Source organism: Muntiacus reevesi, chromosome 2 (assembly GCF_963930625.1).
Source record: "Muntiacus reevesi chromosome 2, mMunRee1.1, whole genome shotgun sequence".
Taxonomy (NCBI): domain Eukaryota; kingdom Metazoa; phylum Chordata; class Mammalia; order Artiodactyla; family Cervidae; genus Muntiacus; species Muntiacus reevesi.
In genome coordinates, this window is record NC_089250.1 from 198,476,104 (window position 1) to 198,492,450 (window position 16,347).

At 44.4% G+C, this 16,347-nt stretch overlaps 1 protein-coding gene across 3 annotated transcripts in view; it reads left to right on the forward strand.

Annotated features, from left to right (window-relative positions):
* The window catches only part of EEF2K (eukaryotic elongation factor 2 kinase), a 64,749-nt gene that overhangs the window by 7,768 nt on the left and 40,634 nt on the right, over positions 1 to 16,347 (forward strand). For all 3 annotated transcript variants that reach the window (XM_065924479.1, XM_065924477.1, XM_065924480.1), the window contains exon 2: positions 7,693 to 8,008. In XM_065924479.1, the coding sequence (XP_065780551.1) occupies positions 7,769 to 8,008 (240 nt within the window). In that variant the 5' untranslated portion in view covers positions 7,693 to 7,768. The remainder of the gene's footprint in view (positions 1 to 7,692; positions 8,009 to 16,347) is intronic.

Sequence of the window (16,347 nt, forward strand, 5' to 3'; positions counted from 1 at the left end):
TCCTGGGTGGGTTTTGGACTTTTCATATTGCGGGTGACACAAAACCTATGTGTACTCAGCCAGGTTGGCCCCCACATCCCCCAGAGGGCAAGGGTTTATTGTGTCATATAATTCAGAAGTCCAGGCAGGCAGTTTGGCTTCAAGCATGTTTGGATTCAGGATCTCAAATGGTATCATCACTGTTCATTTTTCTCTTCATCTCTTGTTCTGCTCTTCACCAAATGTCAGCTTCACCAAATGTCAACCAGATGTTCTCTGATGACCTCAGCCCTTGTCTCAGATTAATATGCTGCAGGAAATGATTGATCTCTTCTAGTTGCTCAAGCAAAAGCCCCAGGCTTACCTGGTACTGGGCCGTAGTGGTTTGACTTGAGTCACATGCCCATCCCTGAGTCGGTCACTTTGAACAGTACCTGAATGCCGTGATGGGCTTAGCAGGGTCATGTGACACACCCCGTTACCCGGGGCTGAATCCCTGACCCTAACCACATGACCTGAGAGCTGGGGACAAGCAGATCCCAAGCAGAAATAGGTGTATGACATGAGGTGACCCACAAATCACCCGGTCCACTGTGGTTCAGTTAAGGACCGGTGAGTTCTGCTGTGCTGGGCATATACTAGTGGGTATCCTGGCAGCTCAGCATGGCCCATGTTGGCTCTGGGGTGCTGGCTCCCAGGAGTGGTAGGTGGGAGATTCTAGCTCATTTCTACAGCAGGAAGTCAGCTCCAGGGGGTGAGGGGAGCCCCAGGGAAGGCTGGCGTCACTGTGGCCTGGCCCGCAGGACTTGACCTAGGCATTGAAGTCATCATTTCCTCCCTTGTGGCTGCCAGAGAAGCCCTTTATGGCAGGACACAGTGAACAGTGGTTCGGCGGTCAGAGCCTAAGATAGCCTGCTCCCTGAGGACCCCTAAAGATGCTTGGCTTGGCTGCTAACCAGGCATCCAGGTCACCAGTCTGGCTGGGACCCAGGACTCAGCCCCGTTTAGTGATGGTAATAAAAATGATGATGATAATTATGGTCTTAATGCTTGCTCTGTGCTAGCACTATCAAGTTAGAGGGGTGAGTGCAACTCTGCATCCCAGGTTATAGTGAAAAACCTGAGGCCAAGAGGTAAGGTCACACAGCTAGGAAGTGGCAGAGTTGGGCCTTGAACTCAGGCCTGACTCAACTCTGTCCGCTGCCTCTCCATAGAAGTATTTTCCCAGGATGTGTCACGGACTAGGAAGGAAAGATGTGGATGTCTGAGTGAGGGCAGAGGAAAGCTTCTTGAGAATCCTGACGTCTTGGGAACCGAGGTTCTGCTCCGGGTCTCAGTCTCTCTGCTCACACAGAAGCCCTTTGTGAGCCAAACAAAGCCTAGGTTTGATGGAGATTCCTAGGAGGGTAGGTGTTGAAACAGGCATCGTGGGGCTGAGTTATGGGCCAGTGAGGGCTCCTTGCTTGTTTACGGGAATCCAACATCCTCCACGGGCTCAGTCTTTATGGGCAGATGTGGAAGCAGCTACCACGTTAGGACTCCAGACTCAGACCACACTTTTCCCAGGCTGACCTCCCCATGCATCCGTTTGTCATAAGAGATATGATATGACTTTTTATGACAGGGAAGAGATGGGGCTCCTGGACCAGATAGAATTAGCAACTTGTAGGAAAAAAAGAAAACTATGTTACATACGTTTAGATAGCAAACTCTGAAAATTGTGAGTCCAGGATAATGATGCTGCCCCATGATGTAAGATTATGCTGTTCCAGTCTCTCTCTGTTTCATGACTCTGGCATCCTCAGCACATGGCTTCCTTCTCATGGATAAATTTAGCTGCTTGAGCTCCAGCCATCATAACTGCATTCCAGCCAGCAGAAAGGAGAGAGAGCAGAAAGGTACACTTCCTCTCTTAAAATTTTTATTTATTTATTTATTTTTAACTTTGTATTCTGTGTTGGGGTATAGCCGAGTAACAATGTTGTGATAGTTTCTCTTAATTAAAAAAAAAAATTTATCTATTTATCTGGCTGCACTGCGTCTTGGTTGTGGCATATGGGATCTGGTTCCCTGACCTAGGTCCTCTCCAATGGAATGCAGAGTCTTAACCCCCCTGGACCACCAGGCAGGTCTTACTCTGTAGCACAGGGAACTATATTCAATATCCTGCGACAAGAATATGAAAAAGAATTTTTATGTCTAACTGAATCACTTTGCTATACAGCAGAAATTAACACAACATTGTAAATCAACTGTACTTGAATAAAATAAAATTTTAAAACCCTTCCCTAAAGTTCCATACAGCCCTTCTACTCATAGACCCTTGGCCAGAACTTTGGTGACACCCCTAATTGCAAAGGAATCTGGGAAATGTAGACTTTGTTTTGAGTGGCCACATGCTTGGCTGAAGGAGAGAAGAGCTGTTGGGGGCGGGGGGGTGGTCAGTTAGCAGGCGTTGCCGTAGCTGCCTTAAGAGCAAATTTAGGATCATCGAACAGCCTTAAAACAGATCCCCCTCGCTCAGTTCTGGAATCCATTCTCAAGTGCCGGCCGAGTACAAGGCACTGTGCCAGCCAGGGTCACAGCTGCTCGTCTGCAGCTCATTTTGTTTCCCAGGACTGATGAAAAGGTCAGATCGGTGGTGGGATGTGGCCGAGGGCTGGGGTTCTGGCCTGAATTGCCCTGTGAACTACTGTGGAACCTCAGTCCGGCCACTTTCCCACTCAGCTGCCCTCACGGATGGGGGAGTTAGTGAGATGAACTAACGTAGTCCAGGTCGCCAGCAGCACAACTGGAATTTGCACTGTTGGCAGCCTGGCTTCTGAGCCCGGGCTCTTAACTGCTGGGCTTTACTGCCCGGCGGTCTGAGGCTGAAGCTGTGGTTCCGGCCCCTCCCCTGGCATGGGTGCGGCCCCAGAGGCCAGTGACCTGGCTGGGTGCAGCCCCAGGCAACCATCTGTCTTGGTCAGCAGGGACCGTGGCCACGGGCTGACCAGGGCAGAGTAGGCCTTGGGGCTGGGAGCGGCCGAGGGTGGAGAGAAGTGGGCACAAGCCTGGGGATGATCTTGGTGACAAGCAGGATCAGGTGGCTCTGGCATCGGAGCCAGGCGGTGACTGTCTTGCCCAGAGGGTCAGAGGCAAACTCGGCAGTTGACACCCAGAGCAGCGATTTTCAAACTGAGTTGAGAAATCAGTGTGGGTGGTGCGTTAAGGATAAAGAGTAAAAAAGAAAGAAAAAAGCAAAACAAGAAGAATAGAAAATAGCAGAGTGCATTGTACAGGGTGAGGCTAAGTACAGTTTCCTGACATTTTAACTTACATTTTGTAGGTATGCACTGACTGGGTTAGAATATAAATATGTTTCTTTCTGTGATGACTGTCAAGAAAGTGCTTAAGGGGACTTCCCTGGCGATCCAGTGGTTAAAAATCTGTGCTTCCATGGCAGGGGGCACAGGTCTGATCCCTCTTCAGGAAACAGATCACACGTGCAGTGTGGTGCAGCCAAAAAAATAAATGAATACAAATAAATTTAAGTAAGCATCTTTAAAAAAAAAAAAAAAGAAAGGAAAAGTGCTGAAACCTCAGGTCAATAAGCCTACCTGCTAATGGAAAGAGCTGTTAAGAATAATTGGAATTACTGACTTGATCTAAAAAATTTTTTTGTCTTTTCACTTATTTATTATTTTATATTGAAAGCAACCCAGCTTTATAAAAAGTTAAAACAGTATAGAAGTGTACAAAACGTTAAAAACTTTCCTCCAACCCCAGCTCCCCGTCCCACTGCCCATCTCAGTGCTGGTAATGCTCTTATGGGCCCTTCAGGGAAGTTTTTTAACACAGCTACAGATGTACCTTTTCTTTTAGCACAGATCGGGTCACCATAGTGTACCTTGCTGTTCTGCAACTTGCTTTTTAAATTTAATGGTTTTTCTTGTCTATCTTATTTTTTTCTTTTTTTTTAACTTTTAGTTTTATTGAAATGTAATTCACAAACCTTCCAGCTCATCTGTTTACAGTGTACAGTGCAATGGTTTCTAATCTATTTAGAGTGATGCAACCAACACAATCTATTTTAGAACATTTTCATCAAATCAGAAGAAACCCTTTTGCGATTGTTCCCCATTTCCCCCCAACTCTCCCCTCTCCCATCCTTGGGCAACCATTCATATACTTTCTTATAGATTTGCCTTTTCTGGAATTTTTCTGTAAATGGAATCATTCAATTTATCGTCTTTTTTTGAACTGTCATCTTTCACTTAGTATCATCAGAGCTTCATTCCTTTTCCTGGCTGAATAGTGTTCTGTTATATAGACAGACCACATTTTATTTATCTGTTCATCAGTTAATGGGTATTTGGGTTGTTCCCCCTTTTGGCTATTATGTATAATACTGCTGGGAAACAGAAGTCACAAGTTTTTGTTGTGGACCTGTTTTCATTTCTCTTGTGTATATTATACCTTGGAATATAGTTGCTGGAGGGCTTTCCAGGTGGTGCTAGTGGTAAAGAACCTTCCTGCCAATGCAGGAGACATGAGTTTGATCCCTGGGTCAGGAAGATCCCCTGGAGGAGGGGATGGCAACCCATTCCAGTATTCTTGCCTGGAAAATCCCAGGGACAGAGGAGCCTGGCCAGCTATAGTCCATAAAGTTGCAAAGAGTTGTACATGAGCATGAGCAACTTAGCACACAGACCTAATTGCTGGAGCAAGTGGTAATTCTGTGTTTTAACCTTTTGAGAAATTGCCAGACTGTTTTCTAAAGTGACTGCAACATTTTACATTCCCATTAACAGTGTATGAGGGTTTCCAATTTCTCCACATCCTCACCCAAACTTGTCGCTTTCCATTAAAAAAAAATTTTTTTTGGCTGCACCCTACAGTTTGTGAGATCTTAGTTCCTTGACCAACAACTGAACTCTTGCCCCCTCCAGTGGAAGCGTGGAGGCCTAACCACTGGACTATCCTACTGCGTGTGACTCTTATTGGTGCTTCTCAGTGGGCTTCCCTGGTAGCCCAGACAGTAAAGCATCTGCCTACAACACGGGAGACCCAGGTTCAATCCCTGGGTCAGGAAGATCCCCTGGAGAAGGAGATGGCAACCCACTCCAGTATCCTTGCCTGGAAAATCCCATGGACAGAGGAGCCTGGCAGGCTACAGTCCATGGAGCTGCAAAGAATCGGACACGACTGAGCGACTTCACTTTCACTTTCACTTTCAATGGCTAATGATGTTGAGCCTGTTTTCATGTGTTTATTGGCCATGTGTATTTTCTTTAGAGAAATGTGTATTCAAATCCTTTGCCCATTTTTATTTGGGTTATTTTTCTTTTTATTGTTAAGTAATATGAGTCATGGTGCTTCCCGGTGGCTCACTGGTAAAGAATCCATCTGCATTGCAGGAGACACAGGATTTGATTCCTGAGTTGGGAAGATCCCCTAGAGAAGGAAATGGCAACTTTCTCCAGTATTCTTGTCTGGAAAATTCCATGGACAGAGGAGCCTGGCAGGCTACAGTTTGTGGAGTCGCAAAGAAGTTGGACACGGCTTAGCGACTCGACAACAATAGTATGAGTCATAGTCCCATATCAGACATATGATTTCCAAAAATTTTTTTTCCAATATGTGAGCTGTCCCTCCACTCTCTTGTTGCTGTCCTTTGAAGCACAAACGTTTTTAATTTTTATGATGTCCAATGTATCTATTCTTTTGTTGCTTGTAATTTTAGTATCCTAAGTCTTTGCCTAACTCAGCTTTGCAAAGATTTCCTCCTGTGTTTTCTTCCCAGAGTTTTAGCTCTTATATTTAAGCTTTTGATCCATTTTGAGTTAATCTGTATAATGTAAGGAAGGAGTTCAACTTCATCCTTTTGCATGTGTATATTCACTTGGTCTGTCACCATTTGTTGAAAAAATTATTCTTGGGACTTCCCTGATTGATGGTCCAACTGTTAAGACTCTCTGCTTACAACGTAGGAGATGTGGGTTCCATCGCTGATTGGGAAACTAAGATCCCACATGCCACATGGAGTAGCAAAAATGAAAAAAGTCCTAATGAATAGATAATTCTTTCCCCATTGAATTGTCTTAGCACCCCTTTCAGAAATCAATTGGCTGTAAATGTTCATTTCTGGACTCTAAATTCTGTTCCATTGATCTCTGTGTCTGTTCTCTTGCCGCTACCAACTGTCTTGATTACTTTAGCTTTGTAGTAAGCTTTGAGTTCAGAAAGTATGATTCTTGCAACTTTTACAAGATTCTTTTGGTTATTCTGGGTCCCGTGAATTTCCATGTGAACTTTAAGACCAGTCTGTTAAATTATTCAATAAAGGCACTGGAATTTTGATAGTGATTGGGTTGAATTTATAGATCAATTTGGGGAGTATTTCAAACTTAGCTATGTTAAATTTTCTGATCTTTGAACACAGGATATCTTTACACTTACTTCAGTCTCTTTTTCATTTCTTCTGACATGTTGTGTTTTTCACTGTTCAAGTCCTGTACTTCTTTTGTTTGTCAGGTTTTTGGGTTTAATTTTTGGCTGAGTGCCTTCTGGGATCTTAGTTCCTTGACCAGGGATCAAAACAAACCGTACCCCCTGCCATGGAAGCATGGAGTCCTAACCACTGGACTGCCAGGAAATTCCCTAGCGAAGTTTTTTAATTCTTTTTGATGCTATTATAGGTGAAATTGTTTTCTTAATTTCATTTTTGAGTTTTCATTGCTAGTACGTAGAAATACTGTTGATTTTTGAATCTTACAGTGTTGCTGAACTCTTTCTTGACAGTCTCTGAATGTCTTTGTATATCTGTATTCCTTTTTCTTGGTAACAGTCACATAGTATTCCATGGTGTAGAAAAACTGTAGTTTATGTAACAGGCCTCCCTTGATGGTCACTGTGGGCTCTTCCCTCTTTTTGCTGTTACTGATTATGCTATGGAGAACACTTCTTCAGACCACTCATCCATTCCAGGGACGTGTGTTAGGGCCTGCTCTGTGCCAGGCACTGTTTAAGGCACCAGGGCTACAGATGATAAAGAAGTAAATGAGAGGATTTCAGCTTGGGGAAATCTCTGTGAAGAAAACAGAATGGGGTGATGTGCTAGGGAGTGACTGGATGTGCGTTTGAGAGGGGTTCTTTGAATTGAATCAGAAAAGATGTCTCTGGAAAGGTGACTTTTGGACTGGGATCCAAATGATGAGAAAGACCCACGGTGGGGAGATTGGGAAGGTTTTCCAGGCACAGGGTAAGTACCAAGGCCCTGAGGTGGGAATGGGCCCCCAGTATTCACAGAACACAAAGAAAAAGCCCGTGGGCTGGGAGAGCCACCAAGGCCGGAGGGGACGTGGACAGGGGCCAGCCTAACACAGGCCTTGTTATCTTAAAAGGCATGTGGGTTTTGTTAAGAATGTGAAGAGAAGCTGCTGCAGGGTGTTAGGCAGAAACATGATTTGATGTAATTTATGTTCTGAAAAGATCAGCCTAGTGACTTAAGAAGCATTAATTTTCTGTTCCAAGCTCTGAATGCTTCAAAGTGGAGTTACTGGGTGGAGGGTGTGTGTGTACCTTTAAAATGTTCCTAGCTGCTTCCTGCCAAGTGTCTCCCCTGCTAGCTGTCGTTTTCTGTCTGAGGGTGACGACTTCTTTTGTGCCAGTGGTATTTGGGGTGAGGTGCCCTGGGCCCCAGCACCCCCGTTTCTCTTGCTCCCCTCGCAGGACCCTCACCTCTGCATCTGCCCAGTAATTCTGGCTGTGCCGCCCGGCCCTCGGGTAAGACGGGCGCCCCAGGACCATGGCCGAGGAAGACCTCATCTTCCGCCTGGAAGGCGTGGATGGCGGCCCGGCCTCCCGGGCTGGTGATTCAGACACAGACAGCGACGATGATGAGGAGGGTTACTTCATCTGCTCCATCACCGATGACCCCGGGGCACACCAGAATGTCAACTTCAAGGTTAATAACTGCCACAGCAACCTAGCAAAAAGCGAGCGCTACGGCTCCAGTGGGTCCCCGGCCGGCTCCTTCCATTTCAAGGTGAGTGGTCCCCGGTGCCACCATCTCCACCCCAGGTGAGCCCCAGCTCACCTGCCGTAAGGAATGGGGAGTCGGGGTCACTGGCTGAGGTCGTTTCCAGACTCTTGCCAGTGCTGTAAATTCTAGATCTGAGGCAGTATCTGTTAAGTGGGAAGATTTCAATACAAGTTTTTGTTTGTTTGTTTCAATCGTTGAATCATTGTTTCAATACGAGTTGCATTCCTTTCCAGCAGTGTTTTACCAGTATCTACACTGGGCCCACTAGTGTGGGTTGTGGGAACCTTGCCCAGTTTTTTAAGACCCAGAATAGAACAGAATAGAAAATATTGGAGAGGGAATAGGGAGGGGAAAAAATATCAGCTCTGACAGTCATGATCATATTTTAGGGACATGTACACATGCCTTTACACACACATATGCAGTGACCAAATTTGTTGTTGATAACAAGGTTCTCATGACATGAGAGTTGTTAAGCATTTTTATTTTTTCCCTGTGTGTGTGTATGCGGGTCCAGAGATAGGGTGTAAAATGTAGTTTTTTATGTTGGTTGTGGTCAAAAGAGCCTCTGCTTAGGGTTGGACATCCTTCTTCTGGATTGAGGAATAGGGTGCTTTTATTATTAGGAATTTGTGTTCATACCCTGGCAAAGCTGGTTATAGAGATGAAGGAGAAAGGCAAACATTATTGGACTTTTGTATAATAACTGGTGGTGAAAAAGTTAAAAATGCAATACCGTTATCCTTTTTTAATCCTCACACACAATAAGTATCAGTTTGTACTGTGAGCAGAAGGCCTGTTACCACTTTGGGATTTGAAATTGGAGTCGTTCTTCTCTAATTGCAGAATTAATCTGTTTTTAGAAAATTAATAATTTTAGTTCTCAGACAGTTGGATACTTTTTCCTTTCAGGCCAGAGTTCTAGCTTAAATCTCTCAGGGGCAGGCAGCTCCAGAAATAGGCCTGTGGGTCCCCTCTGAGGTTGGGGGGCCCCTGAAGGGTCAGGTTGCGGCTTGCCCTGCCTTCCTGTCCTAAGGCAGCTTCTGGAACACACAGTCCACCCGCAGAGGGCTGCGCGGGGAGACGGGAGAGCAGCCTGGCCCCCGGTCTGTCCGCGTGAGTCAGGGGACGCACGGAAACCCTGATCCCTGTGGCTCCTGCACCATGCGCAAGGGAGTCAGGTGCCAGGGGCCTAGAGGGGTCAGGGCTTGTGAAGTGTAAACCAGCTCGTGCTAGCTCAAGGGGAAAAAGAGGAAGTCTGTTCTAACAGTCAAGAAGTGTTTCTTGAGACCCAGGGGCAGAAACGACGTCTGGTCCCTGAGGACAGATCCAGGAGCCTGGAAGGCCACAGGACTGCCTCTCTGGCCCCTTCCTCCATCTCCTTGTCTACTCTTTATTCTTCTCTGCTCCTCAGTCTACATGGTGGGAAAATGGATCCCCAGGAGTCCCTTCATTACAGACAGAGCCACATGCAAAGATGGATTTGACCCTCTTCCATCCCAGCTACAAGAGGAGAAAACCTGTTTGGTCTGCCTGAGTCAGGCGTCCGCTGTCTCTGGTCCAGTCACCTCTGGCCCAGAGCACAGGGTGGGGGTGGGGATCACAGAAGAGGGGGCTGCTTCCAGAGAAGCAGGATCCTGGTGGCCTCCTAGTGGGGCAGACCCCTCAGGAGGGCTCCATCCGCAGCAGCTGCCTGTGGGCCCAGGAGCTGGAGGGTCTCAGACAGTGTGACCCCAAAATGCAGTCTGGTGAATCCTTTAAAGGAAACACAGGTGAGTGATCCGGCAAAGGGAGGTTTGTCTATAGGTCTGGCTTAGGACGGGAGCTTCATGAGGGCAGGACCCTGTGGCCTGCTCATCACTCAACCCTAGTGTCGTGCACATAGTAGGTGCTTTATTTGGAATCAGTGAGGAGATGGATGAGTGCTAAACTCACTTTACTGTGGGTGCTGTTTCATCAGAGGACAGATAGATGGTATTTACATAAAACAGAAACCTCTGTGGGCCATTTGACAATCATTATTAAAGTAAAAAGTATTTATATATCAGAGTTATAGTAAACATAGACTATTAGTTTCAGGTGGGGACAATTGTTTATTTGGTGAGACGGTCCCTTATATTGTAGGACTTTCAGCATGTCTCATCCCAGCTCACTAAATGTCAGATTCCCGCCTATTCGTTGTTATATTCCTCCCTATTTATTATGATGACCCAGAATGTTCCCCACCGTACATTTGCTAAGGGCACATGAGAGGATACCACCCTCAGTTGAGAACAAGCAATGAAACATTTGTGCAAGTGTTGAAGTTTACATATTCAAATATGTGTTTTGCAATATTGTTTGTAATAAAGAAAGAATGGAAACCGCTAAAATACTCCATTGAGGAGGGGCCTGTTTAATTATAGACCATAGTCCTAGCATAATGCTTTATTTACATTAAAGCAAAGATGTTTCTATGTGAATTGACTTGAAACGGTGCCAAGATATACACAAGATATATTTTTTTGTGGCATGAAACCAAAATCCATGAAAAGCTCTTGGGATAGTGATGGTCCATAATAAGAACAAAATGTTAGCTATTTTTATTTTTATGTGCTGAGAAGTAAAAAAGCAAGTTGAAACATATAATATGATTCCTATTTGTATCAAAAAACAGATACACATATATTAGTATTTTCTTAGCAAGCACTTACATAATGTTATAAACAAATTTAAAAATTACTAATGAGAAGAGGGAATTTGTATCCAACAGAGAATCAGTGGTAATTCTCTCTGGGGAAGAGTGATCTAAAAGGGGACTGTGATTATTATAATACATTGCATATATATTTTATATATATATCTTTTAAACAGATGCTACTTTAATTTTTTTTTTTTTTTTTTTTTTTAATTTTTAGCTGCTCTGGGTCTTCACTGCGCCACCCAGGCTTTCTCTCGTTGCAATGAGCAGGAGCTACTCTGTGGTGCATGGGCTTCTTGCAGTGGCTCCTCTTGTTGCACAGAACAGGCTGTAAGGCATGTGGGCTTCAGTAGTTGCGGCTCCTGGGCTCTGGAGCACAGCCTCGGTAGTTATGGTATATGGGCTTAGTTGCCCCACGGCATGTGGCATCTTTCCCGACCAACGATCGAACCTGTTTCTTAACCACTGGTTAAGAATTCTTCTTAACCACTGGACCACTGGGGAAGTCCCTACATGTATACATTTTAAAACATTTGAAACCTATAAAACTACATGTATGTATTACTTGTGTACCCAAAAGGTTGTTTTTGGAAGAAGAAAAATAAAGAGAGCAACACAGCCAGTAACTGCTCCTCCCCCAAAGAAACATCAGTAATTGGCTGCCCTTAAAACTCATCGGCTTTCCCAAAGGTTCAGCAGTAAAAAATTTGCCCACAGTGCAGGAGATTCAGGTTTGATCCCTGTCTGGGTCAGGAAAATCTTCTGGAGGAGGAAATGGCAACCCACTCCAGTATTCTTATCTGAAAAATCCCATGGACAGAGGAGCCTGATGGGCTACAGTCCAAAGGGTCACAAAGAGTTGGACACAACTGAGTGAGCACAAAACTCAGAGTTTCTGCAAGTCAAAACCCACACTGAGGATGGGAGCTCATGACCTCCAGGGACTCTGCACCTTTCCTCGCTCCTGCAACGGGCATTGCTTTTCTCACCTCTGCCTGAAACCTCTTTTAGCTGACATCTGGGTCTGTTAAAATGACCGAGCTCCTGGTCTGGTTCCCTTGACATCCTACCCTGGCTATCTCCTCCATATTCTCTGGGGCTCATAGCAGACCTTTCTGTCCATCTGTCATCCTTGAATGTCGTTCTGTTTATGAGTCAGCCCCTGACCGCAAGGTGAGGGCCTGTGTCCCGTTTCACTTCCATCCCTGTACTCAGCGGAAGGGCCATTTAAGGACAAGATGCAGCTCTCGGCTGCCCACTCTCCTAGGTGATAGAAGGCAGGCTCTATGGCGTTCTTGTTGCCAGTGGTGACTTCAGAGGGAGGCAGCAACTCAGTTTTCCAAACCTCCCTGTCCCTGGCACTCAACAAACCGAACATGGTTTTTCATTTACTGTTGACATGGCAACTTGGGTTGTTTAATCAAAATGACCACCTGGCGTTCCTCCAAGGTGGCGCCACCCTGGCAGGTACCAGGCGTGTATTGTGAACTGTTGAGTCTGTCGCTGTCAAGGCCAGGGAATGTGGCCTGAATCCCCAGGGGGATGGTAGCAGACTCGCTCAGGGGGCCCTCCCCTGGGTAGGATATCTGACAGCCAACAAAAGGATGTTTATGGTGTATGCTGTCATAATGTGGGAAAGTGCTTCCATTCTGGAGTTAATTTTAAAGAACAGGGTATCGAGTATGATTATAGCTCTGTAAATACACACACACAGACAGAGCAAAACCCTACAAGAAAGTACATCAAGTTTCTGTGTACGATATTATATAAGTACTTTTACATGGACATATTTTTTCTTCCAATTTTTGCTCACAGTATGTATATATATGCTGTTTTTCACATGCATAGATGTATGTTTATGTATATATGCATTTGGTAATATATGTGCTCTCACAGGTACTTACATATAGACTTGTTTTTGTAATCTTGTTTTGTTGAATGTTTATGTTATTCATAATTCTCATTCAATTTTTTTTCATAACTCTGAATGACTCTCTTTTACTAATCAGATTTGCTCATATAATATAAAACATTTGCTCTAAAATACATTCCAAATATTTTACCAATAATTCAAAATCATTTATATGTGACATTTTGATTTGGAAGAGACTTGGGCTTTTTTCTAACTTCCCTTCAATTACTCTAATAAAGTTTGTAAAAGAGAAAAAAAGAAAGTACATCAAGATGCCAACAGAGATTGTCTTTGGATGGGATTATTCCTTTTCTGCTTCTGTTTCGCAATGTCTGCATTTTTTAGCATTAACATATGTAGCATATAATATGTTTTCAATTTTTTAATGAAGTGGAAATTTGTATTTAAAAGAATTGTTTTCCTGTCTGAGAATATCTTAGAGATTGTTCCTATCAAAATATAGAGATCACCTTTTTTTTAATTTAAATGAATTAAGTTGGATTCCATCACTTGATGTACAGGGGTTTATTTAGCCAGTCCATCACTCAGTCATGTCCGACTCTTTGCAACCCCATGGACTGTAGCCTGCCAGACTCCTCTGTCCTTAGAATTCTCCAGGCCTGAGCACTTGAGTGGGTAGCTGTTCCCTCCTCCAGGGGATTTTCCCAACCCAGGGATCGAACCCAGGTCTTCCGCATTGCTGTCTGAGCCACCAGGGAAGCCCTTCCTCTTGAGGGACACTTGGGTTTTTTTCCCTTTTTTCCTATTACAGTGTTATAATAAATCTCCTATACATATATCTGAGCAAACTTTGAAATACATTTATTTGTAATATGTAAATAATATTCCTACTCTGTAGAAAGATTTCAACTTGCACAAATGATAAACAGTAAAAAGCAATCCTCCCACCTCTGACCCTGTCTCCCTGGGGAATGTCCTTCCAGAAATATTCTTATGACATAGGCGAATGTATGTATGTGAATCTCTTCCTTGTCTTTTTCGCAGATGTGTTATTTTACCTGTTTTGCACTCCTCTGCCGTCTTCCATATTGGCACATACGAGCTGACATCAGCTAGAACTTACATAACCGGCTCTGTGGGTTGGACAGGCCTGCTCTGTATGTGGTTCCTCATATCAACTCATTGAATCTGTGCAGCAGTCCCGTGATTGATGTTTTGACATATAGTAAACCCGAGGTTCTGAGATCTTAATTGCTTGGTGTCCTTCATGAGTACAATATGTTATCTTGCTTATTTTGTTTTAGTTTTCTAATGGCTGAATATCTTGACCTTATCTGCAAGCACTGTCATATATTTAGCCAGTCCCTCGTGGGTAGGTGTGAAGGTCATTTCTAAGCTTTTGCTCCCACAAATGGTACTTCTGTAAGCATCTCTTATTTGTGTCTCTTATGTGTGTGTGTCCTGGTGCCTATACAGGTTGCACCTGCTGGGTAAATCCCCAGAGGTGGAATGGCTGGAGAAAAACATTTGTGGGTTTGAGCTTGGCTGAGCACTGGCCATTGCCCGTCAAAGAGGTTGCACTGGCATTGGTGCTCCCATGATACATGGGCACGCCTGCTTCCCACGCCCTTCTTGTAGACTTTGCTGATTAAACTGATACTTTCAACCCACCCAGGGTAGCTCTGGCAGCTTGGTCAAAGTACATCAATCACCCCAGAAGGAGACAGATGAACGTCTGATGACTCACTGGGAAGAGAGGTGTCCCTGCTCACCTGAGCCCTGCAAGGGCCTCGCCCCGGCAGCTTTTGGCCACTGACGCAGGAAGCTCTGTGCATACAAAGAGCTGGTCACCATCTCGGTGTTCTGCCCACTGCTCTGGGAATACAGAATTGGAAAGGGAAACTTAGGTGTGTCCCTTAGGTCCACGAAGATTTGGACTTCCAGGAAAACAAGGGCCTGCTGGGTGGTGGAAGCAAAAAGAGATTGCCTCTGGCAGTCGGTGACCTGGCGTCTAGAAAATGGGAAGAGGCCGAGGAAAGTCAAAACTGGCTGGAGGGACTCATCTTTTTGGAGCACATGACCCTTTATGGAAATATGCTAGATATTCATTAGTGGGGTGGGGGGGGAGTCCCCCTTCTTTAACCTTATTTTGTAATTTTTTAGCAGCTTTATTGAAATATAGTTCACATACCATCCAATTTACCGATTTAAAATGTTCAATTCAGTAGCTTTTAGTATATTTCTAAAATTATGCATCCACATCACCACAACCAATTTTAGCTCATTTTCATTACCCTGAAAGAAACTCCATACTTCTTAGCCATCACCTGTTCCCCCATATCCTTATTCCACACAGACCCTAGTATCCACTAGTGTATTTTCAGTCTCCATAGATTTGCCTCTTCCGGACAGTTCATGTAAATAGAATTATGTGATATGTGGCCTTTTGTGTCTGGCTTCTTTCTCTTAGCATAGTGTTATTGTTGGTGTTTTTTTTTTTAATCTGTTAATTAATTAACTTATTGGCTGTACTACATGGCATGTGGGATCTTAGTTCCCAGACCAGGGATCAAACTCAAGCCTTCTGCATTGGAAGCATGGAGTCTTACCCCCTGGGCCACCAGGGAAGTCCCGGCATAGTGTTTTCAAGGCTCATCCATGTTGAAGTGTGTGTCAGTACTGCATTCCTTTTTATTGATGAGTGATATACCAGTTTTGTTTATCCATTTGTCAGCTGATGGACGTTTTGGTTTTTCTCCCTTTTGGCTGTTAGGAATAATGCTACCCAAGTCTTTGTGTGGGCATGTGTTCATTTCTGTCAAGTAGGTACTTGGGAATGGAATGGCTGGCATATGATAACTCTATGTTTAGTCCATCTTCTTGCAGCTGGGGCCTGACAGGCTTGGATTTGAGTCCCGGGTTTGCCATTTCATGGTTGCTGCAGGTCTGTAGGTGAGTTACTTCCATCTTCTCTGAGCCTCGGGTACCTCATCAGTGGATTAGAAAACTAACTTACCCGCCTGTCTGTCTTTGGCAAGGTTGCCATGAGGTGCCAGCCAGGATGCTGTCTGAGGAAAGATTTCCAGGAGAAGAGGGCATTTCATAATCGTAGGGAGTGTTATGACTTTGCTGGTTATTGTTCCCACCCTTCTCATCCTATCCTCTCTGAATCCTACTGGTCAGGGGAGATGAACTGAAACTACTGTTTTCAACAAAGATTCCTTGAGGATTTTTAACTTTGTTTCTTTTATACTTATTTGTTTGGTTACTTATGAAAGTAATGTATGTTCCTTACAGAAAACAATGAAAGTTCAGATACAGTTGCTATTAAGGTCTTAGTGTGTGTTTTAATATACAGACACAACTAAATAAACAGGGACATTTTCTTACAATAACAGGATTATGCCGTGTATGCTTTCTAATAACAGTTTTTCTTCAGCAAACAAGAAATGATGCATATTTTTCCACATCAGTAAATGTGGCTCCAGTCCATTATTGTTCTAGTGGCCCCATGGCAGCCCATTGTGTAGATATGCCACGCTTTCTTTAAGTATTTTCTTTTGTAGGACCCTGAGGCAGTTTCCAGGTCTTTGCTGTTACAGTCAATGCTAGGTTCCACGGAAATTGCACGAATCCTCTAAATGCATGTGGCCCAGAGTTGGGCAGCCACATAGCACAGAGGCCTCTTCCCATCCCAGAGCGTGACTGTGCATTCCCACGTCTTCCTGCTTCTTTTATTTGCCCTTGGCTGTGGTTTAAGTGTTTTTACTGTTGGTCAGGAGGGGCAAG